The sequence below is a fragment of the Euleptes europaea genome, chromosome 7, assembly GCF_029931775.1.
Source record: "Euleptes europaea isolate rEulEur1 chromosome 7, rEulEur1.hap1, whole genome shotgun sequence".
NCBI lineage: Eukaryota > Metazoa > Chordata > Lepidosauria > Squamata > Sphaerodactylidae > Euleptes > Euleptes europaea.
This window is the reverse complement of record NC_079318.1, coordinates 23,684,954-23,712,387: the sequence shown is the minus strand read 5'-3', so window position 1 is coordinate 23,712,387 and position 27,434 is coordinate 23,684,954. Positions and strand designations below refer to the sequence as shown.

Sequence of the window (27,434 nt, the reverse complement as noted above, 5' to 3'; positions counted from 1 at the left end):
GTTCATTCAGAAACTTCAGAGGTATGGAAATGATTTTTTCTTAAAATACCTTTATTTTTACAGAAAGTTAATCATGCTTGAAAATAAAGCATACTAGCTAACTCGCACTAGCAACTTGAAATACATGGAGCTCCTTGAACTGCATTAGAGATATGACCGTTTAGATAGACCATCTCTGACTGGCAGCAGCAGTCCATGGTTTAGAAAAGATCTTTTCCATAACTTACATAACAATTCAAGGCTGTTGGTGAATTCACTTTAATTGCAAGCATGTACAAGTATATCCGTAGTACCTTTATTTCTCTAGGGATGTATATCTCACAACGCTATTGAGTTAAGTATATGACAGCTAACATAAATTTACAGTACAGCTATAAAAATCAACAACAATCAGTGGATAATAAAATACGCATAAAATCCAGCCAGTACCAATTAAATCCCCCACGGAGCATCAGTGTGAGAAAATGCTCAAAATCACACTTCTTGACAAAGCCCTTCAGAACAAATGAATGTGAATAGACTATCAGAAGGGCCAAAGGAGAAGAGCTGCACATACTTTAGGAGACCAAGAATTCTATTGACTGACAGTAGAACTGAGAAAAATATTTCATGAGTACATATTTATGTATTTATTATTCAAATTTATAGCCCACCCTCATTCCCAACCAAGGCCAGGCTCAGGACCTTTAAATACATAGAACTATGGAACAATAATTTTAAAACTCATTAAAACCATAAACCAGATGGCCTTAAAACAACTCAGATGCCACAGTGTAACTGGATCACGGCAGGTCAACCCCCCACAGATGTTAAGAGTGGGGGTGAAGGATGGGGAGGCTAGTAGTGATGGATAAACTTGCAGCTGCCCTCTGTTATAGGCCTGGCAGAATAGCTCCATTTTACAGGCCCTGCAGAACTCCTTAAGGTCCCGCAGGGCCCTGATGTCACTAGGAAGACTATTCCACCAGGCTGGGGCCGGGGCCGAAAAAGCCCTGGCCCTTGTTGAAGACAGCCGCATGCTCTTTGGGCCGGGGACCACAAGCAGATTATTACCAGTGGAGCGTAGAGGTCTTTGGAGGGTATACCAGGAGAGGTGGTCCCGAAGATACTTGCCCTTTATGTGGGCTCATGAAGCTAGGGTACCACCAGCTGATCTCAAGTCTTGAGCTGCTTTATGTTGGTTGGGGCAGTCTTTCAGATAAATGGTCCCAAACCTTTTAGGAACTTGAAGGATAAAACCACCATTCTGGATTGAATTTACAAAGTGAGAGCCAGCACAATTGATACAATATTGACATTTTATACTCATCACAGGTGAGTTGAGTTCAAACCCTAGTCACAGTGTTAAGAGTTTCTGGGCAGCCCCATGAGTAGTGCAGAAACAGTAGTCCAGTTCTGCAGCCCCACCAGTTCCATTTCTGTTGCTTTTTCAGAACTAACTGGGATGGAGAGAATTGAGTGAAATTGGCAGCATTGATAGCACTCCAGGTGACTTCTAGTAATTTCGTGTAGATGACAAGCGACAAGATGGAACCTTCTAGCACTACAACAGTTAGTTATTGAGCAAACGGTTAGAATACAACTAGAATGTTTTAAAATCTGAAAATTCAGGAAGAGTCCAGATATATACTTAAAGGGGCCAGGCCCCAACGGAGCTAGCTGTCTACTTTATAACTACAGCCCAGCTTCAGTTCCCAGAATTTCTTCCCATTTATTTATGTTAAAAAGAGTTTTCCAGGGTCTCCCATTTTATGGCCTTTAATCTTTTTCTCATCAGCAGTGCTTCTTTCTGAATATATTAGTGTTAATTAAGAATCAAAGCACATGCAGCAGATGGAAAGTAGTTGAGCCAGGGCTGAGTCAGCTCTCAAATATGAGAGAATCTGGATGGAGGAAAGTAGCAGAAACATTCATCTATGTATTTTAGTAAATATGACATCTTGGACTGTATAATCCTTCACTTCTGCCTCTGAATTTTCAGCTTTCTTTATAGTATTGGCTATATTTGCAGTGTTTCTTATAGAAAACTGAGGCATTTGTACTTTTAAATTTCATAGATATGCCACACAATTGTATGTGCTTACTAAATTATAAATAATGCCATAAGAACATAAGAAAAGCCCTGCTGGATCAGACCAAGGCCCATCAAGTCCAGCTGTCTGTTCACATAGTGGCCAACTAGGTGCCTCTAGGAAGCCCCCAAGCAAGACGACTGCAGCAGCACCATCCTGCCTGTGTTCCACAGCACCTAAGATAATAGGCATGCTTCTCTGATCCTGGAGATAATAGGTATGCATCATTACTTGTATCCATTTTAACTAGTTTATGTTGTGTGTGTGTAAAGTGCCTTCAAGTCGCAGCCAACTTATGGCGACCCCTTTTGGGGTTTTCATGGCAAGAGACTAACAGAGGTGGTTTGCCAGTGCCTTCCTCCGCACAGCAACCCTGGTATTCCTTGGTGGTCTCCCATCCAAATACTAACCAGGGCTGACCCTGCTTAGCTTCTGAGATCTGACGAGATCAGGCTAGCCTGGGCCATCCAGGTCAGTTTATGTTAGTAACTAGTTTATGTCATTTATGTTAAAACAGTATAGTAGGTTTAGGGCTGATAAGGTAAGTACTGCATATATTTCAGCCCCCCCCATTTCCACTTTTCTGAAAGTTTACGTTTTTATTACTGTTGCCACAAATCTCAGTCCATGAGCTTAAGCACATACTTTCTTGGCTGTTCAGATTCCTTCCCTTCCCAGCTGGAAAAATCATGACAGCATAAATTCCTTCGTCTGGGGAATCTCTCTAGAGTCTAGATCCTAGAGTGTAATTTTCACACCTACTATTTTGATGTTACGGCATGTATATTTAAAAGTTGTATGGATTTGGAGGGAAGACCTGATTAGAAATAGGTTTGATGGCGTATGCTGCGGGAATACTGATGCTTGTCCAAACACTATAGACTACTGGTGTCCCCTGCCCCCTAGTCTTTTAAATGCAGTTCACAACTTCAGTACGGTGTGGCTCCCATTTCCATCACAAGACTAGTGGTGTTCCTTTTGTAGTGGCTTACTTTAGATTAGAGGTGGTATCATTGAAGTGATTGTCGCTGCAGGCCTGCAGTGTTATCTGTCTGGTTTAAGTTTTAGCTCATGAAATTGTCTTCCTGCTCTTGATTTGTTTAAAATGTTTAGATAGGTTTGGTCTTAATTCCAGAGGGGTAACAACAAAAATGAACAGGAGTCTTGTAGTACTTAGACTAACAAAATGTGCTCCCACATTAGCTTTTGTGATACAGAGTCCACTTCTTGAGATGTAGTGAGTAGATCTTCACTATGTCACTGGTTTTTTTTTAATGTAGAAGGTTTTTTTTTAAAGTCATAATCACATTTCATCTCGTTCTTTTTGCATTTCATGTCCTCTTGATTCTGCTGTTTGTCCCCCCCCCAATACCTCCTACTTAAAATGATTTCATAGTGAAGATCTGTTCACTGCATTTGAAGAGGGCTGAAGTCCATGATAGTTTATGCTGAAATAAAGTGCTGTTAGTCTTTAAGATGCCACAAGACTCCTGTTTTTTGCTGACAGTTTTTCCAAAGTGCATCTGTGTTTGAAATATTGAATTGAACACAAATGAAGGTACCTTATACTGAATCAGACCATTGGTCCATTAAGGTCAGTATTGTCTACTCAGACGGGCAGTGGCTTTCCAGGTAGAGGTCTTTCACATCACCTACTGCCTGGTCCTTTAAGTTAGAAATGCTGGGATTGAACCTGGGACATTCTGCATGCAAAATGGATGCTCTCCCGCTGAGCTACTGCCCCTCCCTAAATATGCTTCAGTGAAGTTTAATCAGAAAGCTTTTTTCTAGGACACTTGATCATTATACCTTTTATCTCTCTGGGATTTTATTAGATTACAAGAGCTCCTTTTGTAGTGTATCCATTTTACCCATATTTAGATTACTTCATTGTTCTGCCGCCGTGTCTCTTAAATAATGTACTTTCTGGGCAAAGTTAATTGTAGAGTTTCCAGTGGTGCACTGGGAGATCTCCCGCTTTCCCAAAGCCAAAACTTAACCTTCTCTTTATTTTTGCTAAGACTTGAAGGGGAGCACAGCAGATAGTGAGAGGTTTTAATCTCTCATAGGTAGGTCTGAATTTACAGCAGTTGGAATTAGTTGCCTAGATCATCTGTATCCTTCAATTTTATTAAAGAGCTCTTTATGTGGATTATTTTGTATAGCATTATAATTCATCCTTTCTCTGTGACCTTCCTTTTGCATATGGCGTGGTTTTAACAATCCATTGGCACTGTTTCACAAAGGCACTCACCATTGGTGTAGATTTTTTGAAGATCCTTGCAGCTGACGCCTTATAGCTGTTTTTGCTTTCATTTTGAGCCTAGGCTTTTCTGTGCTACAAAGCAGCTTCTCTTGGTTTTAATCTTTTCCCTGCCAACATCTCTTCAGCCAGAAAGAGCACACATCTCTCTCTCTCTCCCTCTCTTCTACCTACCTACCAAAGTTACCCTTGCTTGTGTGCTACCTAGAACATAAGAACAGAGAGGGTTTTTTTAAAGGATATATTTGCTTCTGATTTCTTCTACAAAGCTTTCCCAAATCCAGTGGCCAGGGAAATTCAGTGATGTTCAGTTATGATATCATGGTTATTATCATGACCAGGTCACAGATCCCTCTCTCTGTATTCCTAATCATCGAATGACTCACTACTAAAAGCCCAACCTCCCATCAATCCCAGAGAGATGTACGAGAGTATATTGGTCCATCATCCAAGGAGAGGTTCAGCCTGATGTCCTCCAGCCTCGAGACTCTCAGTTCCCACAACAGCATAAGAGTGGTCTGCACAGGAATGAGACTGTTCTAAGAAGTCCTTGAAGGTCTCATCCCCAAACCTCTCTCTCTCTGCCTCAGCTTTTCCAGGTTGGCAACCGTAGCCTCAAGGGAACAAACCTGCTTCCTAAAAGACAAGACCCTCCATGCATTGAGCATACCCCCACGGTTTCTGCCAGGTGGGCAGATGATCATACATGTGGAACTCTCTACAAAGCACTGAATAACTCCCACTGCCCTGCTGACGTTCTACCTTCATAACTAGTTTGGTTGTTTAAAGATGTTTTAGGGCATAATAGTGATTGTGAACTTAATTCTTGTTTAAACCGTTTTATTAACACAGTGTAATGTCTGATTAATCTAGGAATTGTTTTATTGTTCCAGATAATACTGTGGTGGGATTGGATTTTGGAGCTGGTTAGTAGAAAACACTTGGCTACTAAATCCGTCCACAGTTTTTGGATCCCTGTTCATTTGAAATATTTTTGTAAGGCAAAACATATGGGCATGATGCAGAATAATGGTAATGGATTGTAATATATTTATTTTGTAGAAGTCAAGTCTTCAAGTATAATAGACATTCTGAGCAGTTTGAAGAAACTTGACTGTGCAAACCCAGTATCCAGCCAGCTGTCTGTGTATAATTGCTTAGATATGGGATAACTCTCATTTTGGATTCAAATGATTGTAGAGAAGTGTGAAGTTTTAATCCTCAAGTGAAAACCTTGTTGCAGTAAATTGCACAGCACATTTAAGTTGCAAAACGTTAGAAAGAAGTATCATTAAAAGCCATAGATAAAAATTTTTGCCTCGGCAATAGTTACATTTGGATCAGTATCAGCCAATAGCTTTGCAACTATCTCTTTAGGGGAGGTCCTCACTACTGGATGTATACTCTGATCCCTTTATCTCTGGCGAGATCATACTTTTATCAATAAATTTAAAAACACCAGTGTCCAAATTCCCTGATTTACAATCACAAAATCTTTCAGAAAAAGGGATCCATGAAAACCTGCTGGCTATTTCCCCCAATGGTAGTGTATGTACTCTGGCCTTGAAGAAAAGTATTCTATATTTGGTGACAGTTAAAAATGTACATTAAGCTGGTAGGATTCTTGGAATGGGAAGGCCCAAATAGTACAAGGTGCACACCCTATGTGCTCTACAGCCAGTGTTCCCTTTGTCAAGGTGCAACACGATAGATCTAACTAGCATACTCTATGCGCTCTACAGCCAGTGCTCCATTTGTCAAGGTGCAATGTTATAGATTTAACCAATTTACATGCAGACGGATATTCTGTTTGCTTTAAAACCTCAAAGAACAAACTCAGTCTCTGCAGTCTATCATCAACTAATTTTTGTCATGAACTTCAAATGCCACCTTTAACAAGTAAGTGCAAATAGTACCCCTCTCAAGAATAAAGAATTTTTAATCTAAAGGTAAACATTGCAACCCAAGCTTAAGCTTCCAAAGATGGTCTCGCAACTTCCAAACAAATTGCTGGACCAGAAATACATGTTGGCAAGTTGCACATAGAGCATAAAAAATACTGTTTATATCCTGTGCTACCAGTTTGTATAATCAGGTATATTAAAGCAGACTCATAACAGTATTATGTAGAGAACAGATTGATGTTCCCTGTTGCTGTCTTATAACAAGAACAATGGTAGATATAGGTTTTTTTAAACAAAACATCCATTATATTGTCGAAGGCTTTCACGGTCAGAGTTCATTGGTTCTCGTAGGTTATCCGGGCTGTGTAACCGTGGTCTTGGTATTTTCTTTCCTGACGTTTCGCCAGCAGCTGTGGCCGGCATCTTCAGATGTCCTTCAGTGTTACCCCTCTGAAGATGCCGGCCACAGCTGCTGGCGAAACATCAGGAAAGAAAATACCAAGACCACGGTTACACAGCCCGGATAACCTACGAGAACCAAAAAACATCCATTGTTTTCAACTTTACTGACAGCTGGTGTAGTAGAGTGTTGGACTCAGACAGGAGGACCCCCTGACCTTTTTGAGCCTGTGGACACCTTTGGAATTCAGACCCAGTGTGGTGGGCACAGCCGCCAAATGGCTGCCACAGCAGGAGGAGCCAGTCACAAAATTGCTGCCACAGCTTACCTTTATTTATTCATTTACAACATTTATACCTCGCCTTTCTGCCCTTACAAGGGCCACCAAGGCGGCTAACAATCTAAAACATATGAGAAATTACATTATAAAAAAACATCAAGCCCCCTCCCAAACAGACATCATCAAAACAATTTTTAAAAGAGTTAAAGCAATTAAAATACATACAAAGCATAAAAACATTGGTTAGGAAGGAGGAATCGTTGAGGGAATGCCAAACAAACCAAATCTTTACGCACTGGTAGAAGATGGCAACAGAAAGGGACAGCCAAATCTCTTTGGGGGGAGAGTCCTAGAGGTTTGGTTCCATGACTGAGAATGCCCTGTCCCAGGTTGCCACCTGCCTAATCTCAGAAGGCAGGGGGCACCTGGAGCAGGGTGCCCAAAGATGACCATATTGGTTGGGTGGGGTCATAAAAGAGTAGGCAGTCCTTCAGGAATGTTGGTCCCAAATTATATAGGGCTTTGAAGGTCAAGATCCGGACCTTGAATTGTGCCCAGAAACAAAACCTAGAAGTTCTTCATAGAGGCTTTCTGACTGGACAGTTGGCATGTAATTGTGACAGATGAGCAGGTATAACACCTGTGTGCTCCCTCCCCTAAATCTGGGGTGCTTATGTGTTTTTTCATCTCTGTGTAACACAGTTTTTTAATTCAACCGAAAAAGGACAGCCTTGTTTCCATCTAAAACTACCACTCTGCTACCAAACTAATAAAATAACAGAGTTACTGCTTTTCCCTGATCTTTGCTTCAGGTTCTGTTGTCTGGTAATTCTCTCACTCATAGTTGCTTCTCTCCAATAGGTTATGTCTAGGTAAGGGTAGTACACTGTCAGGTCTATAGGCCACAGAATTTAAGTGCAATTTCAAGGGAAAGTTCACTTGCCAGGTGAAGAAAAACAAAGGATTGCAAATCTGAACACGGGATGTTACTACCTTTCTTTTTTTCAGGTCTTAAAAATATTACTCAAAATATATCGAGATGATACTGGTACTTTATAGTAAAACATAAGCAACTGGCCGGGGGGCGGGGGATGTCAAATAATTCGAAAGACCTTTTTTGTTAGTAGTGGAACTCAGTAATTTCATATTACCGTATATACTCGCGTATAAGCCGACCCGCGTATAAGCCGAGGTGCCTAATTTCACCCCAGAAATGGGGAAAAATTAGGCACCCGCGTATAAGCCGAGGGTCGGCTTATACAACCCCCGGGTCGCCCTCCCACCTGGCCTCCCGGGCCCTCCAGACCCACCCCGACCCCAGCGCCACCCTAGGGGGGGAGGGGGAAGAGCCCCTGAACCCCCTACTTACCGGGAGAGGCAGCGATCAGCTGGCAGCGGTGGCGGGGCCTCCCCCGGCGCGCAGGAGGCTGCGCAGGCCGCTCCTGCCCCGGGGGAAGGCGAGCTGGAGGCAGCGGCGCCCCCCCCCCCGGCGCGCAGGAGGCCCAGCAGGCCGCTCCTGGCCCGGGGGAAGGCACGCTGGAGGCAGCGGCTGCAAGTTCCCCCCCTCCACCTACCGTATTGACCTGCGTATAGGCCGAGTTGGGGTTTTTCAGCCCTTTTTTGGGGCTGAAAAACTCGGCCTATACGCGAGTATATACGGTATAAATCTCATTTTTTTTAATTGTGTAAATTTTAGCTCTCAGTTCATAGAAGGGCAGGGCTACTCCTTGGAAACGTCTTAGTTTAGAACATAGTAAAATCAAGAATGTGGGGAAGCCTAATTTTCTTTGACAATCCCTAGTTTTTTCAATATGTATTTCTGGGAGTGTGCTTAATTTATCCTGCGTATATGTTATGATATAATGTATTCAATATAATGTATTATTTGAAATTTCTTATAATTGCTGTAGGATATTTAATGATTTTATCTAGCCAGTATGAACGAGAGATGTAAGATACATAGGCATCACTGAAATTGTTATGTGGGTTTCTAATAACTGGTAAGAGAAGTTTGCTGGCATTTTTTTATGGTGATCTTTGGCAATGACCCCTGTACTTCTTGCTTGAAGTGTAAAATAGAACATCTTTGGAATGTATGTGTGTTATGTGCCATCAAGTTGCTTCCAACTGATGGTGACCCTGTGAATTACAGGCCCTGAAAATGTCCTATCTTTAACAGCCTTGCTCAGGTCTGGCAATCTAAGGGCTACAGCTTCCTTTATTGAGTCAATCCATCTCAGGTTGGGTCTTTCTCTTCTCCTAGGATTCTAAGTGCAATAGCCTCAGTTGTAGAAGTTGTCGTATATCCCCATGGTAAAAATTGTAAAAAGTGTTTGATTTAATGATTCATCTGCTTTTTCTCTTTCTCCAGAAGTTCCAAAATAGCATTGCATTAAATAAGGAAGATCAGCGCAATAACATTGGGGATGAAAAGTCACAAGGCATGGAAACCCTTCCACCAGGTATTTAAATAGTGCTTATTGTCATACCCTGAACGTAAGGACTGGCAGCAACAGCAGGGTGGAAAGCCAGTACCATCCATCAAAGTATGCGAGTGGGGGCAGGAAATGAGAGATTTAAATGAGAGGTTTGTCCTTGGCAAGTTCTTTTGCCAACATGTATGCTTTTGTTGAGATGCTTTCACAAGAGTATCTCTTATTTTTCTTAGTGGAAGCTATACTTATGGTAGTCTTACTGTGCAATCCTGAAGGTGGGGCTGGAGCCGCACAGGAACCGGCGTGGCCCCTACGCCGGCGTCTGTGCCATTTGTGCTGTGCAAACTGGCACTGACGCCGGTGTAGGGCGACTTACGCCAGCAGTGTTGGACAGCGGTGGCAGAGCGGCTTTCGGACACTGGTGCAGCCTCCAGCTGGTGTTTCCACAGCATATCGCCCTACGCCGGCATCTTGAGAGGCATTCTTTGGGCATTCCTGGGGGCAGAGCTGCCTTTAGGCAGCTTTTTTAACCCCTTTCACCCCAGGAATGCCCCTCCATGCTGCAGCGGGGCTAGGCCAGCAAAATAACTATCATAGCCTCTCTGAAGTCTATGGGGCATTTTAATGATTTATTTTACGTGTGTTTATTTTTATTTTTCCAGCTGGGAAGGCTCTGTAGAGGTGGCGCAGCTGTGCCACTCCTGGCCCCACTGCCTAACGTCCTCCCTTCAGGAATGGGCTGCCCATCTCTAGTCATCATGGGGACCTTTTAAATAGCAAGAATGCTTAAAGGGTTAGATGCCAGAGAGGCTTCCTAAAGACTCCAAATGAATTATGTTTTCATGTCGCCTGTTTTTAGAAATTGAACAGCTCACAACCATTGAATTAGCAAATCCCAGATGTCTGGATTTCTAGTTAGCCCTGCTAAGTGAGGGCGCGCTTACTAAACTTCCCATGCTGCCTAGAGCCATTTTTTTTTAAAAAATGACGTCAAATGCATGGCCCCAGGACTGTTCTGGAGTGTTTGTGACAAATTTTGCTGTTATGCAGTTTTTAGGGGATGTGCAAAATAAAAATATGAAAAGCAAGCCTGGGACAAAAATAAATGCAAAGCGTTTGGGAGGATAAACTGGAGGAGAACTCTGTAAGCCGCTTTGGGTACCCGTTGGGGAGAAAGGTAGGATATAAATGAAGAAAAATACTAGCCAGGCAGAAAATATGTCTTTGTTAACTCTTGGAACATGTTTTCCTCTTACATGCTCTCCTCCCCCCCCCCAACCCCCTTGGTAGCTGCTTTGAAGTACGCATTCCTTGAGTTTTCAGGTTGAAATTATTGCAGCTTTGGTTTTATATCCCTGCCATGTTGCATTTCCATGCCTCTGAGGAAGAGAGCACAGCAAGGTATTTGGCTTATTGAGAGTTCTGTGAGTTCGGTGAGTCTTAAAGCTGACAGTTTGGCATAATCTTTTCGGTATCAAGTAGGGTGGTAAACACTGTGGGCTTTTGCAAAGCCATTACCTTTCAAAAAGGAATTCCTTGAATCCTGCAGCATTTCCTGACCTCACAACAGTATTTGGATTAAGGCTCCCTGCATTAAATGGTGTTGTCTTTTGTGAGAGATAAAAACCTGAATTTACCACTGGCTGCTCAGAAAAGATTTATTTCCAGCTTTGTGGATTAATTTTGTCTAGCCCATGTGTTATCTGTATCATTCTTAAATTGTACTAACGATTAATGACCATACTTTTTAAAATTAAAGTTTCAGAGTTTACCTTTTTAATAAAGTAGTAATTAATATACATTATTACTCCTATTAAAATGGGGGGGGGGAACCCTTAAAACTGATGTTGGGACTAAGAAAGGTTAAAGCATTCAAGCATTTTAGAACTAATATTTCCTGCCTTGGCTGTTTTCCCAGTATGGAATACTTCATTTACATCCTCACAATACAAAATTTAATCAGTACTGGTTTTGTAATGTTCATGTTTTTCTGTAACTGATTTTCAGTTTCTCTTGGTAACTGGATATCCAAAAACCAGAATGACCCAAAAACTGGACGTTTTGAGCCGACATGCATGCATTACTCACAGGCTCTCAGCAGCGCCATTGATGTACACAAAGTTATTAAAAACATTGTTTAAAATTACATTCAGGCTATGTGTATAAAGTGTATATAAAACATAAATGAATTTCATATTTAGACTTGGGTCCCATCCCCAAGGTATCTCATTATGTATATGCAAATATTCCAAAATACGGTAAGATCCGGAATACAGAACACTTCTAGTCCCAAGCATTCCAGATAAGGGACACTCAACCTGTATTGTGTTGCAACCCTAAGGAAAAAATCTCAGTACACAGCCACCAACGTTTTTCACTCTTTAGTATAGTTCCTTTGAAATAATTTTCTTTACCTTACACTCTATTTTGACATTAACATGTGTACAATAACAAAGTTATAGGTTCTGAAAAATAATAATTAGTTCTCATAGGTTATCCGGGCTGTGTAACCATGGTACTGTCTTCAGTGTTACTCCTCTGAAGATGTCGGCCAAAGTTGCTGGCGAAACGTCAGGAAAGAAAATACCAAGACCACTGTTACACAGCCCGGATAACCTACGAGAACCAATGAACTCTGACCGTGAAAGCCTTCGACAATAATAATTACATTTACCGTGAAGCTTCACCATACATCAAACACTAATCAGAACGTTATAACAATAATGAGCACCCCCCGGAAAAGTCCATACGCCGGCAGTAAATCCTTTTACTCAAAAGTATCCGATGTTGTGAGGATCGCTGTAAACCGCTCCGTGCCGGTCGCAGCACTACTTCCGCGGTAAGCTGATGTAGAGTGATCCAATCACGATGCTTGAAACTCGTTACTGCTGATATCACTTTTTAGCTGAAGCGACTATGTATTAGACGTCATAAACATCCATAAATCATATATAGCATGCACTGATGTTACAAGATCCCGGTTGCCTCTTGTTTTGCATTGAGTACAACTTGCTTCCTCAGACTGTGCAATTGTATTCTAAAAAATCAATCAACCATAATAATACACTATTCTATATACCACATGCAAAACCTACCCCCTTATTCAAAATATTTATTCTTACCTGACTGCATTATTGCAGTTCATAAGAATGACTCCTAGTCCTGTTACAGGCAGGCTGCCCTGATGTGACCCTACAAGTATGGATAATATATGAAGTGGTCCTAAAATGTTTCAGGACTTTCTCCCATATACATGCTTTCCAAAATGTGCGAATTATGATCTCTTCTTTCCTCTTTACATCATTTTTAGTCTGCTTTTCTCACTGAAAGTCAAGGTGTATGTCTTAAGTGCCATTGTTGCTTTTGATTTACAGCGACCCAATGAATTCATTACTTCCAAAACATCCTATCATTAAAGTGTGTGACCAAAGTATGATAGCCTCAGTTTAGTCATTTTATTTTCCAGGAAGAGTTCTGGCTCGATGTGGTCTAGAACCCACTTATTAGTCTTTTTGGCAGTTCACGGTATTCGTAAAACTCTCCTCCAACACCACATTTCAAACAAATCAACTTTCTTCCTGTCAGCTTTCTTCATTGTCCAACTTTTACACCTGTACATAGTAATGGAGAATACTATGGCATGAATTAACTTGATCTTGGTTACCAGTGACACATCCTTACACTTCTAAGTATCTTTTGTGGTTCCTTCATGGCTGCCCTTCCCAATCTCAGTCTTCTTTTGATTTCTTGGTTGCAGTTTCCCTTTTGGTTGATGATGGGGCCAAGGAATAGAAAGTCTTGAACAATTTCAATTTCCTCATTTTCAACCTAAAAATTGAATAATTCCCTGGTAGTCATTACTTTTGTCGTCTTAATGTTCAGCTGTAATCCTCCCTTGGCACTTTCCCTCTCTGAAGGAAGGTCATCTTGAGCGTTGGGTGTTTCTCGACCCATTGCTTGGAGAGGCAGGACTAAAATCTTAAACTACTTCCTGTCTCTGGGCAAGGAACGCCCATACTTCCAGTTATTCTCCTGCCTTTGCTGGAGAGAGGACGACCCAGCCATAGCTGGGACTTAAGCTTAGCATTAGCCTTTAGAAAATTTTCCTTTCGTTACCTTCCAAACTTGTTACCTTCCCTCCCCTCCCTTTGTGTCCGTCTCCGTGTGAGTACTTTCCCCCGATCCGCTCAGCAGTGGTTTTCTTGCCGATTTTGCCTTCGGCCGAAAACGAAAGAGAGGGAGAGAGAGAGACGCGGCAAAATGGCTTCCGCCATTTCAGAGGACGTAGAGCTGCTCTCCGATGCCGACCACAGTGCAGCCTACAGCAGCCAGACAAGGTCCAGTCGCCCTGTTAGCCGCCCCGGCGGACTTTCAGGCAGGGAATCCGCTGAAGCCCCTCCGCCCCCCCGCGACACTCAAAAAGACGCGATTAAAACTGGTGCATCTAAATCAATAGCGGGCGCGGGCAAAAAGAGCAGGAAAAGATCCAGGCACAAGCGCCATGCCAGGCAAAGTGCCGCCTCGACCTCCAAGGTCCCTGCCGGTTCCTCTGCCCACCAAACCTCCAAAAGACCGGACAAGCCTCCTAAGGGTAAAGTAACCCCACCCTCGGCTGAGAGTGGGGCCCCAGCCCAGACTGCTTTAACTGAGGAAAAGGTGAATGCCTTAATTGAGCACACCTTTGAAAATCACTTCCAAAAGCTTCAGGCATTGGTACTATCGGTCCAAAACCCTGGAGGGAACTCACTTAACTTGCGGGGGCTCCCAAAATTCTGAATCATCATCTCAGTCCCCTACACATTCTGATTCCCTGAGAGAAGACCCCTGCTGTAGTCAAACAATATCTAATAATCAGTGGTTGACCAAAGCTGCCCTTAAATCTATTCCCAATAGGTATGAATTGACCATTGGTGACGATACCTCTTCAGTCAGCAAGGGATCTGTAGCTGATGAAATAGAGGAGGGCGAATTCATCTCTGATGAAGAGCTTCCAGTGGTCCAGGAACAGCAGCCTAGGTTGTTTAGTCTTGAGGACTACCAATCCCTCTTAGCCAAAGCACTATTTGCACTGGACCTCATGAGCGAACCAGAGGCTTCAGATGAGCCCAAGCCTAAAGCAAAGCGCAAGGGCTCTAAAGATTATTTCCCTCAAGGGGACTCTCATGTTATTAAGGTCCCCCTCCCAGAACACTTCGAGAACCTTATAAGATCAGAATGGGACAAGCCCCTGCACAACAAACAATTCTCAAGTACTGCCAAAAAGCATAGAGACCTGGCTCTCTATGCCATGGACATGCTTGAACTCCCCGTGGTGGATGCTCCAGTCACAGCCCTTCAGTCATCTGATTTCTTCACTGAAGATGGGGGAGGCTTTATCAAAGACATGTTAGACAGGAAAATGGATTTCCTCTCAAGGAAAGTTCATGAAACCTCAGCCTTGACTAATCAGGCAAATACAGCAGTTGCCCTCATAGCCAGAGCCACAAACGCTTGGACCAAGAAGCTTATCAAACTTCTGCCCACTGCTGACAAAAGGGTGGCTGAGGGCTTGTCCAGAGTCTTACAGGCCTCTTCCTTTATGGCAGATGCTTCCCTAGATGCTCTAACCTTTGCATCCAGAGCAGTGGCCTCCAATACTGCCATCAGGCAAGCCCTTTGGCTCAGGCCCTGGCAAGTAGACTACAGGTCCAAAGCCATTCTGCTATCTCACCCCTTCAAAGGAGGTAAACTCTTTGGGGAGAGACTGGATAAAATACTCACTGATACTAAGGATAAAAACAGGTACATGCTTAAAAATCACAGGAAAGATATTAGAAGCGGCCAGTATCACCAAACCTTTCGCTCATCTCACACTCTGTCACGCTTTAGACAGGACCAAAGATGTTCCTCCTGGCCTTCCCAGCGAGGCTCCTTTCGTAGGTCCAATAAGTTTGGTCGTCCCCCACAAACCCAGCCTTTCAGAGGGGACAAGTTCGATAAGTTCCCCAAAGGGAACAAACAGTGACGCCAGAAGCATCATGGTGGGGGGAAGATTACAAAACTTCCTTCCACAGCTCCCAGGCGGACGCATGGGTTCTGCAAACGATCCAACAAGGCTACCTGATAGAATTCCAAGCAACTCCTCCAGATCTCTTCAGGAACTCTCCATATCGAAACTCATCCAAACTCATCCAAAGGACCATGAAGACCATTTCCCATCTCCTAGACATAGGAGCCATAGAGGAGGTGCCACTGCAAGATCGATTCGCCGGAGTATACTCAGTATTCTTTACGGTACCAAAGAAAAATGGGGACTGGAGAGCGATACTAGATCTAAAATTCGTCAATCGCTTCGTCCAAACAAAACAGTTCCGAATGGAAACTCTGAGATCCATCATCGAGGTCCTAAGACCGGACACCCATATGACATCCATAGACCTCACCGAGGCATACCTACACGTCCCCATCCACCCCGACCACCGGCGCTTTCTCCGCTTCAGTTACTCAGATCTTCATCTACAGTTCAAGGCCCTACCATTTGGTCTAAAATCAGCTCCACGTGTGTTCTCCAAAATCCTGGTGGCCCTTGTGGCGTCGTTGAGAAGGAAAGGGATACAACTGCACCCCTACCTCGACGATCTCCTCATCTGTGCGCCCTCCAACACACAGGCCACCAAACACTCCCTTCGGGTCATTCAAACCTTACAGGATCACGGATATCTGATCAACACAGCAAAAAGCTCCCTGACACCTACGCATCGCATCCTACATCTAGGAGCCATCATAGACTCCAAGAAAAATATGGTCTCCCTTCCTCAGTCCGAGGCGCTCAAGCTAGCTGCAGTGGCCAGATCAGCAGCCAAATCCAATCAGCATCAGCTCATGGCCCTCACAAGGCTCCTTGGTTTGATGATCTCATGCATCGGCTTGGGGCCATGGGTTCGATTCTACTCCAGACCACTTCAGGCTGCTCTCCGGCCCTATCAACTATTCATCTCTCACAAAATAGACAAACGCATATGACTAAGCACGACAGCCAGGTCCAGCCTAGCCTGGTGGACCAAGACAACCAACCTGACATCCTGCCAGACTTACCTACACGAGGCTCCCATCCAGGTGTTCAGACTCCAGTCTCGAAGGATGGGGTGCAACAATACCGGGATCCTTCGTCCAGGGTACCTGGGACTCCTCAGAAACCAAGCTCCACATCAACCTCCTAGAACTGAGGGCGATCAGACTGGCTCTCCTGAGGTTCCAGCACATCCTGAGGAACCATCATGTACTCATACGAACCAACAACGTAGCCTCCAAGGCATACATAAACAAGCAGGGAGGATCCAGATCCAAAGCCCTGAATCAGGAAGCCGCACTCACTTTACTTGGGCGGAGAAACATCTCCTATCCTTGAGGGCGGAGCACATCAGAGGTATCCAAAACTTAGAAGCGGACTGGCTGAGCCGACAATCCGTCCAGGAAGGGGAATGGTCACTAGACCCACAGATCTTCCGTGCAGTGACAGATCAGTTCGGAATCCCGGAAGTGGATCTATTCGCCTCAGCGCTGAACAGACAGGTACACCGATTCTTTTCCAGATATTTCCATCTGGATGCAGAACAGGTGGATGCCCTCATGACTCCATGGCCTCAAGTCCTCCTATATACATTCCCTCCCCTTCCGACGCTACCCAAGGTAATCCGAAAGATCAGGCTAGTGAGAGCAGACATTATCCTGATAGCCCCAAATTGGCCCAGGCGGCCGTGGTTCCCGGCACTAGCAGAAATGTCTATCCGTCCTCCATGGCAGCTATCAACGACTCCGACCCTCCTACAACAGGACCCGATAGTGCACCCGGATCCAGGCTGGTTCCAGTTGACCGCGTGGAGATTGAGAGGACTCGGCTTCTAGATCTCGGTCTATCACAAGAGGTTACATCTACTATCCTGCAGGCCAGACGACCTTCCACTAAGAGAATATATGACTACACCTGAAAGACCTTCGTTAGATGGTGCCTCCGAAAGTCAGCCAATCCTACCTCTCCATCCTTACCACAGATTCTGGAATTCTTACAAGACGGAGTTCGCCAGAACCTCAGGGCTTCCACCCTCTGCAAACAGATTGTGGTTATTGCCTCCGTGTGCCCCTTGCTAGACGAGATTCCCATATCCTCACATCCTCAGGTCAGGGCATTCATCAAAGGGGTGGCACAATCTACGCCCCCCGTAGTTCACCGTTTCCCCACCTGGAGGCTCAACACAGTTCTTCTGGCCCTCACCAAAAAACCTTTTGAACCTATGAGAGAAGTATCCCTTCGATTTCTTTGGATGAAGACGCTTTGCCTAACGGCCATCACCTCAGCCCATCGTGTCTCAGAACTGGGAGCCCTGTCTATACGCAAAGATCTTTGCATCTTTCATAAGGACGGGGTGGTGCTCAGGACCGATCCATCCTTCACTCCTAAGGTTAGGTCTCAATTCCACCAGGCCCAGGAAATTAACCTACCCTCATTCTGCCCTAATCCATCCTGCCCTAAAGAGCAAGCTTGGCACATTCTAGACTTGCGCAGGGCCTTGCATATCTTCATTTCCAGGACCTCTTCCATCAGGAAGACTGAACTTCTGTTCATTTCTATAGCAGCACCTAACAAGGGCGTGCCTATGTGACGCCAGTCGATCAGCTCCACTATCCGCACTTGCATCAGAGAGGCATATATCGCCAGCGGACTCAAAACACCATCAGGTATCAAGGCCCACTCATTACGGAGCGCGGCCACCTCAGCCGCCTTCTTCAAGCAAGCTTCAACAGAAGAAGTCTGTAGGGCGGCCACGTGGTCTAATCCGTCTACATTTATTAGGCATTACCTCATCAACACCTTGGCATCCGCAGAAGCTGCCTTTGGACGACGTGTTCTACAGCATGTGGTGGAAGATGACGATACAGATTCCCACCCGAAATAGAGGCTCTTGGACATCCCACCGCTCAAGATGACCTTCCTTCAGAGCGGGAAAGGTACATTGTTTACTCACCGAGAAGGTCCTTTCCTCTCTGAAGTAGAAGGTCATCTTGCCCACCCGGAGATGTATCTTCATCTTCCAAGGGTGGCTGTGCAGTAATATTTAGCCAATCGGATTCCAGGCTGACTAGGACATTATACCTTATGACAGTTGTCCCGTTTTCGTGTTACAATGTTGTTAAATCAGTTTCAGTGTTGGTTCTGTTACGTATACCTACTCTGTTCCTGTCTCTAGTAAGCTTGTTGAAAAAGAACTGGAAGTATGGGCGTTCCTCGCCCAGAGACAGAAAGTAGTTTAAGATTTTAGTCCTGCCTCTCCAAGCAATGGGGCGAGAAACACCCAACGCTCAAGATGACCTTCTACTTCAGAGCGGAAAGGACCTTCTTGGTGAGTAAACAATGTACCTTTCTGCTTTAACTTTTGCCAGTAGTCGTTTCAAGTCTTCACTACTTTCTGCCAGTAATGTGGTATCATCGACATATCTCAAATTGTTAATGGTCCTCCCTCCAATTTACACTCCTCCTTCATCTAAATATAATCCAGCTTTCCTTATGATATGTTCTGCATACAGATTGAACAGATAGGGAGATAAAAGACATCCTTGTCTGACACCTTTGCCAATTGGAAATCATTCTGTTTCTCCATATTCTATCTAGCCTCTTGTCCAGAGTATAGGTCACACATCAGAAGAAGAGTTGGTTTTTATATGCCGAGTTTCTCTGCCACTTAAGGGAAAATCAAACCGGCTTACAATCACCTTCCCTTCCCCTCCCCACAACAGACACCCTGTGAGGTAGGTGGGGCTGAGAGAGTGTGACTAGCCCAAGATCACCCAGCTGGCTTCGTGTGTAGGGGTGAGGAAACAAAACCAGTTCACCAGATTAGCCTCCGCCGCTCATGTGAAGGAGTGGGGAATCAAATCCGGTTCTCCAGATCAGACTCTACCGCTCCAAACCACCGCTCTTATCCACTGTACCTTGCTGGCTCTCTACAATCAGATGATGTAGTACACCCATTTCTTTTAAAACCAACCATATCTTTTCATAATCCACATAGTTAAAAGTTTTGTAAAACACAAGCTGATTTTCTTCTGAAATTACCTTGTATGCTCTAATAACCAACGTAAATTTGCTGTGTGATCTCTACTGCCTCTTCCTTTTCTGAATCCAGCTTGAACATCTGGCATTTCTTATTTCATATGTGGTAATAGTCTTTGCAGTAAGATTTTGAGCATCACTTTACTTGTATGAGAAATTAATGTGATGGTCTTAAAGCTGCCATCTCCTTTTTGGGGAACTGGAATATAGATTGAGCATTTCCAGTCTGTGGGCCTCTGTTTTGTTTTCCATATTTGTTGGCATATTCTTGTTAAGATGTTGATGGACTCTGCTTCTGCGGCTTGAAATAGCTCTATTAATATCCCATCTACTCCTAGTGATTTGTTTCTCCCAATTGCCTTTGAGTGCAGCTTTCACTACAGTTTCTAAAACTGTTCGTCTTCTAAATATTCTTCTTGGAAGGCATCTGTCATACTTTTTATTTCTTCTGTATAGTTCTTCAGTGCGTTGTTCCCACCTTTTCTTTATTTTGTCCTGTTCAGTTAATGTATTTCTGTGTTGATCTTTTAGCATGCTTTAAGCATAGTTTAAATTTCCCTCTGATTTCTTGGATCTTGTGGAACAGATCTCTTATTCTTCCTTTTTTCTTCTTCTCTTTTATTTCTTTACACTAGTTATTATAATAGTTCTGTCACTGTAGCATGTAGACTTCTAGTTCTATTTCTGTCACTTTTTACTTTTGCTGCTTGTCTACATTAGCAATTTTTAAGAGTTTTTTTCCCCCAGTCATCCCTCAAGGCTTTTAATTTCTTTTGGCTACAACGGGGGTCGGCAAACCGCGGCTCGCGAGCTGCATGCTGCTCTTTGGCCCGTTGAGTGCGGCTCTCTGAACTTGGTTCGGAGCTCCTGCTCTCACGCCCGCTCGCTCCGGCAGCCGGGCTGTGGAGCCGGCGCGCCTGAGAGAGAGAGAGAAGCGAGCGCGAGAGAGCAGGCGAGCGGGCGCGCTGTCTCCCCCCCCCCCCCGTTGTGGAGAATGGCCGGGTCCTTCTTTCCCTTGCCCTCAGTGGTTGGGAGGCTAAAGCCTCCCCTCTAGCCGCGCGATTGCTGGGCGGGCTGCTCGGCAGTTCCTAGCCCGCCCAGCCCGCCTATCAGCTGTTGGGCGGGGCGGGCGTCCTTTGGCGGCGCGTCCCCGGCAGTGGTGCTGGGCCGCGGCGCCCCATCTTCTGCGGCGCCGACTCCGTTCCCCCGTCGTCTTCTGGGCCTGTGGGTCCCTGTAGGGAAGAGGCACACTTTGGAGCCAGCAGTGGCTTGTCTGGTAAGTGGAGGGTGGCAGGAAAGCCCCAGGGCGCGGGGTGGGGCCCCCGACCCGGGACACACGTAATGGTACAACTCGGGGTCGTCTGCTGAAGCTGGAGGGTGGGAGATTCAAAACTGATAAAATGAAGTATTTCTTCACACAACGTGGTTAAATGGTGGGACTCCCTGCCCCAGGAGGTGGTGATGGCTGCCAACTTGGAGGGCTTTAAGAGGGGAGTGGACCTGTTCAAGGAGGAGAGGGCTATCCATGGCTACTAATCAAAATGGATACTAGTCATGATGCATGCCTATTCTTTCCAGGATCAGAGGAGCAGGCCTATTATATCAGGTGCTATGGAACGCAGGCAGGACAATGATGCTGCAGTGGTCTTATTTGTGGGCTTCCTGGAGGCACCTGGTTGGCCACTGTGGGAACAGACTGCTGGACTTGAAGGGCCTTGGTCTGATCCAGCATGGCCTTTCTTATGTTCTCATGTGTTTACTGCGTCTGTGAATCTACAGAAAAGTTTGCTCACATTGTTCACATTAAGTGTTTGTCAGTCATTGTCATGATTTAATTTTATGGATACCTTACTTACTTTTTTCCCTCCTCAGAGGCCATGTCTACCCACTGGCTTTCTTGGCGGTAGACCTGGACTCCGAGGAGGGGGAAAAGTCCCCCTTCAGAGGCTAGGTCTACCAAATGGCTTCTATGGGCCTCCGGAGGCCAGGTCTACTGCCAAGAAAGCCAATGGGTAGACCTGGCCTCCCAATGTGACTCAGCTGGAGGCCAGGTCTACCAATAGCTTTTATGGCAATAGACCAGGCCTCCAGACGAGGACTCCAGACGGGGAGGGGGAAATGGCAGGGACTTACAATTTAATTTTTTCAATAAATAAGATCACTATTAAGTATGATATCAAGTTTTATTCAGTGTACCTATAGTTTAATTAAGACTTAAAACTTTAATTAAAGTTTATTAAGTTAATAAACAGTGTACCTACCTATATAGTTTAAGTTTAAGAAATTTGGCTCTCAAAAGAAATCTCAATCGTTGTACTGTTGATATTTGGCTCTTTTGACTAATGATTTTGCCGACCCCTGGGCTACAAGAATAGTCTCAAGGTGGATTCCACAATTGTCCGTTTTGAAACAGATAGATAGTTAGATGTTTTATCTGGCCAAGGGCTGCAAATAAACTAAGATACATGGACTAAAATGGTCTTACCGACACAGGTTTACAGTCAGAGTCTTAAGTCACTTAAAAAAATAAATTAAATAAAATAAACAACATCCAAGTTACAGCTGCCATTTGGACTAAGAGACTACTCTGTGGCAACGAATTTTCATTGCAGCCGTACAAAATTTTGCTACCTGAGAGGTAATTGAGGGATTATCTCCTTGTAGCCATTTTGAAACCGTTTCATTGACTGCCTGTTTGTTTCTGAGTTCAAGGTACTGGTTAAGTCCTTTGAAGCCCTTCATGGCCTAGGACCCACATATCTAAAGGACCATCTTCTCCCATGTGTTCTGTGTGCTAGTTATGGTTTTCAGGCAGCCACCTGCTTGTTTCCCCACTCGGGGTGGCCTGCCAGGCATCAGCTAGAGCCTGGGCCTTTTTCATCACAGCCCCCATACTGTGGAATGCATTCCCTGGAGGGGAGTCCTATCATGGGAGATCTTTAGGATTCATTGCAGGACTTCCTTGTGTACCAGCAGGCATCTGGGGGGGCATAATTTGGGTTTTTATTTGGTTTTAATCTGTGTAATGTTTTATAGCTGCTTGTAAATTGCCTTGAGCCAAGACGAAAGGTGGGGCGTTAATAAATAAGATTAAACAATGCAATAAAAACTGGAATAAAAATCAGATTGCAAAAAAATGGCAGTATAATATATACAAACAATGTAATAAAATAGGATTACAAACTTGGATAATAATGCTAGAAAACTTTCCCCATTACACTAACTGCCTCTCCCCAGTATCACATTGCTTACATAACAAATGCACATAGCAAATACACATAGCAATAACTGACCAAAACTTTCCTTTCAAAATTTGTCAACTTCTGTTCAGGGTTAGTCAGTTCACGAGTCTTCCTAGGTATAGTTAATAGCTGCCTAACACAATGCAAGTGTATCTTTGTTATACTAAAACTGTAGTGGCATTCTCATTCTTGCTGACTCCCTATCCATGGTAGTTGTAAAATTGAGTTCAAGCCCAAGCTATCGTGTTGGTATTAATAGATCGTATCTCTCTACTGCAGAAAAATAACTTAATAGTGCAATCCCTAAAGCGAGTTACTCCATTTCAGTGGGTCTCAGACTGGAATAACTTTGCTTAGGACTGCACTGTAAGTGTACTATGTGCACAAGACTCTGGAGTAACATGCAAATGAGAGGAGAAATATGTCTTCTAAAATATGTATAAAGTTCTGGCTGACACTAGCAAGCGAGAACTGATCTGCATGATAAACAACCGATTTTCCATCTGGCCTAGGAAATCCAGTAAATGGGTGTTTTAGGGCTGCATTGTCATGGAGTTTGATGGGAAGTCTAGATAGTAACAATGAATTCAAGGAAATGCTTCACTTAATAAAGGTTCTGCTAAGTAAATGGTTTGACATTGCAAAAACTTAATTGCTGTTTAAATCATAGTTTATATTGAAATTGCCATATCACACTGCAGTTGTGGAAGCAAAGCATATTTTCAGATTATTGAGTATTAGGGTTTGTTTGTTTGTTTGGGTTGGGGTTTTTTTTGCAGTTTGTTAAAGAAATTTCATTGTTAAATGAAACTGCAAATTATGTTGTGGGGTGTAGATATATGTGGATTGTAGAATATATCCGCACTATCTACTGTAGCATGTGTAGCAGTCCTATATATAAACAAGAGACAGGTCATCTATTTATTGCATTTATATCCCGCTTTTTTTCAGTCATGGTTCAATGGCTTACAAGGGAGCCTGGGAGGATTCCTGTCCAGTCCCTTTCCCACACCTAGACCAACAAGATTGCTATAGGATGTATGTTTCAACAATACCTTGGGACTCTACATGGGTCTCCTTTCTACTTGGCTGTACAGTATAAGGACACACCCCTTAGTTCTTACCATAATTTGCTCTGCTGAAGGTTCGTAGGAGGAAGAGTTGACCATTGGAGAGCTTCAGTAATGTCGAAGTGCAGCTCCTTCAAATTAAATTCTTTCTCCTGGTGATGTAGATCATTTATTTCACAAGTCTGTTCCAGCATTGGTCTTGTACCACATGCACCATAGCAAGCCGATGGATGGGCATACCTAAAACCTTTTGGCCTACTGGTGTTTTTCTGTAGAATCACTTCATTGTAATCTGCAGAACACAGAAAGGATTTCAGTAAGCTTGGTCACCAGGTATGCCGGTCACAGCTACTCATAATTTGGACATATTGGATTCTTGGGTCCCCTGCAAGCTTCTGATAGTTATAATACATGAAGCAAAACCTCTTGGGTCTTGTCAGATACATTTCTTTTGTGATGGAAACAAATCTGGTTATTCGGCATATCCGTTATTTCCCTATGGGTCTGATCGCTACTCTTGGCGTATACCCATTTTCCAGATTCCGCTGCTCCTTTGTGCTCTGGGTGTAAATTTGGCAAAGCTGACGAAATCCACATGGAAAAGGGTGATGTAATTTCCCATTGTTAGGGCAAGCGTTCTATCAAGTATTAAATCTGCTGGCCACATACTCCGAGAACTGTAACTCCATTCTTTTCAAAGTTAGGAAGTAGTTTTCCAGTTGGTTTCTTTCAAAGTATTCGTATTTCACAGCTTATTTCACTCTAAGGATGCCCATCTAGACAATAAAAATTCAAAAGCAGCCTCTTAATGTGTGTTAGAAAATCCTTGGGTATGCAGTTGGGATCCTATTGAAGTTCATGGAAGAGGGCCTGTTAAATTAGGTAGTTTTCAGGTGTATTGGTAAACCAGTAGGTTTTGAAATGAATGGAAGTACTAACAGTGTAACGTTATGCATGCTTCATATCGACGTATGAAGAGGTCTGAAAAATAACTTGGTGCTTGGAGTATACTATTGCCCCTCTCCCGAGACCAAAGATCCAAGAGTAGAAAAATATATTGGGGTGGCTTCTAAAGGAAGATAGTGATGTAATAATAGCAGACTTAAACTACCCTCACTTCGAACAAAAGTCTGCTCAAATCACAACAAAGAGAAGAAATTTCTAGGCTGGATAAAATGATTGTGCCCTTGAACAGTTAATCCTTGAGCCATCTACATGGGTAGTGACCCTGGATTTATCTGGAGAGGCACTTGGGGTCAAATCATAGGGAATTGTGATCAAATTCAGCATAGGTGAGTAGTAAGTTGCCTTGAAAGTCCAACACACCCATTTTTACTCCAAAAGTGGCAGCTTCTCAAAGCGGAAGGAATTGGTTAAAAGAAATGAAAGAATAGTCAGGAGTGTCCTATCTCTTTAGGATGCTTGGAGATTATTCAAAACCGGAATACTGGAAGCTTGGCTAAAATGTATACCACTGACTAGAGCAGTAGCAACAGAGGCTAGTGTATTTAGAAGGTATAGAAACCATAAAAGGCAATGAAAGCCATAAAAGGCACTTTGCCTTTAGGAAGTGGAAGTCTAGCCCAAATGGGGAAAATCTGAGGGCGCGCAAACTCTGGCAAAGGAAATGCAAGGCAGCAGTAAAGCCAGCAAAAAAGGAAGATTTGAGGACATATGTCTATATGTCTATATATATCAGAAGCAGAAAACCAGCAATGAAAGTTGTTGAACCATTAGATCAGTGATACTCAGTCCACAGCTTGTGGAGAGCCACTTGCACCTGTATTGCCAACCAGAAGAGCCGAATTTATTTCCATCCCTGGCATGGGGCCCAAGAGAAGCGCACAGCTTACCCATTCTTTTGTTGGCAGCTATTTTAAGGTGAGAGTCACCTGCTAACCACAAGCTGCACTGGGCATGAGCCGTGCCCAGTTTCCTCAAACGCAGGGGAGGTGCCCCATTGTGGAACATTGCTGAGTAGAGCCACAGGCAGCATGTCACAAGAGTCACATATTGCTCCTGCGCCTCTGCATCTCACTGTATTAGAGAACAAAGAGTGAGTGGATTACCGAAGGAGGTGCGGAAACTGGATAAGCATAACAAATTCTTTGTGTTTGTCTTCAGTGTGGGAGATGTTGGGCAGATACCTAACCCTGAGCAACATTTTTCAGGGAAGATGTCAGAATAATGGAGTCAAATAGAGATGTCCCTAGAGCTAGTTGGTTGGTCTGGATGGTATATGGTCAGGAGTTCTCGAGGAATTCAAATTAAAATCACTGATCTTCTAAGCAAAGTGGCTGTTTTTCTTGTTTGCATTGTTGGTTGTCCAGGAAAATATGCATCAGACTTTCCAGTGCCTTGAATCTGACTCAGCATGTTTATTTCATATTGAGTAAACAAAATTTTTAAAGTGTACAGAAATCTGTTGCCACACTAACCAAAGCAGTCCTTTGGGGAGTTACTCTGGTCTGCCAATTGGCTTCATAGAATAGCACACCCAAAGAACTGTGCATGATATGCCATAGACATGGGGCGAAAACGCATGGTCGCTTTATCCTCCTTTAATCCCTGTTTCAGCCAGGATTCATCCAGGATCGAACCCATGCGTTTGATCCTGGCTAAAACAGGGATTAAAGGAGGATAAAGCGACCATGCGTTTTCGCCCATGGTTATCTGTGTTTAATTCTCTTCCATGGAGATAATTGGGGGTACTTTGGTTTCCCTTTTCCTCTTCAATGCATCACTTACATTACTGACTAATTCCATATATGATTGGTGATTATGGTATCCCTGTATCTCTCCCTGACAGGAGAGGGATAAATAAGAGTGTTAGCTTTTGCTTTAATTTGTCATGCACAGCCAAGTAGATGAAGTTATAACTTGACTTCTTTTATTATTGTAAAGGTTTGTGGTTTTATTTCCCGACCTCATTTACACGTCCATAATACATACTCTTACACAATTCCCAAGGGTAACCGTGTGAAAAAACAAAACAATTACAGGTTTGAAATTGACAAGAGTTCCTAATATGCTGGCACTGACATCCATCAGTGATGTGGATTTTCCATGAAAATTTTCTGGTTCAAATGTAAATATTTGAATGTTAGCGAAAGAAGGCAAATATACCGTGTAGAAGCCTGAACCATGTACAGCCACTGGAGTTAGTCCATACTTAATATCCCATATTTAGCCCATCCAACATGATTGATCTGCAGCACAGCAGCCGTGACAATTAAAGGGAAAGACTCTGTATACGTATGTGCGGTGGAAAAATTTCAGTGGAAAAAATATAATGTGGGAAATCTTTGTGGAGAATTTTCTGACACACATTACTTGTATCCATTCATTGATACAAATTTTATTAAACGGTGGATATTTAGAAATGGAAAACTGTAAGCAGAAAAAAATTAAGAATTTTGTGGGGGCCCAATCCTGATCAGGCGCACAGCGGAGCAGGCTGAGGCACTCTTATTCCCTCCCTGCACCTTTTCAAGTGCTGAAACAGGTGTGTGGCTGTTTCAGCACTTGAAAAGGCTTCGGGGGGACGGGGACACGAAGAACTTGCTAGCCCAATGTGCTGTAGGCCCAATCAGAATCTGGCCACCATCACAACATCTTTAAATCACTTTAAACACTGAGGCAGTGTCCCCGTGTTATACACAGGGACGCTGTCACTTCTAG

At 43.7% G+C, this 27,434-nt stretch overlaps 1 protein-coding gene across 1 annotated transcript in view; it reads left to right on the top strand.

Moving 5' to 3' along the window:
- Nucleotides 1-27,434, top strand: part of GALNT2 (polypeptide N-acetylgalactosaminyltransferase 2) — a 91,710-nt gene that overhangs the window by 28,244 nt on the left and 36,032 nt on the right. The window contains exon 2 of the mRNA XM_056852510.1: nt 9,291-9,381. Coding sequence (XP_056708488.1) covers nt 9,291-9,381 — 91 coding nt within the window. The remainder of the gene's footprint in view (nt 1-9,290; nt 9,382-27,434) is intronic.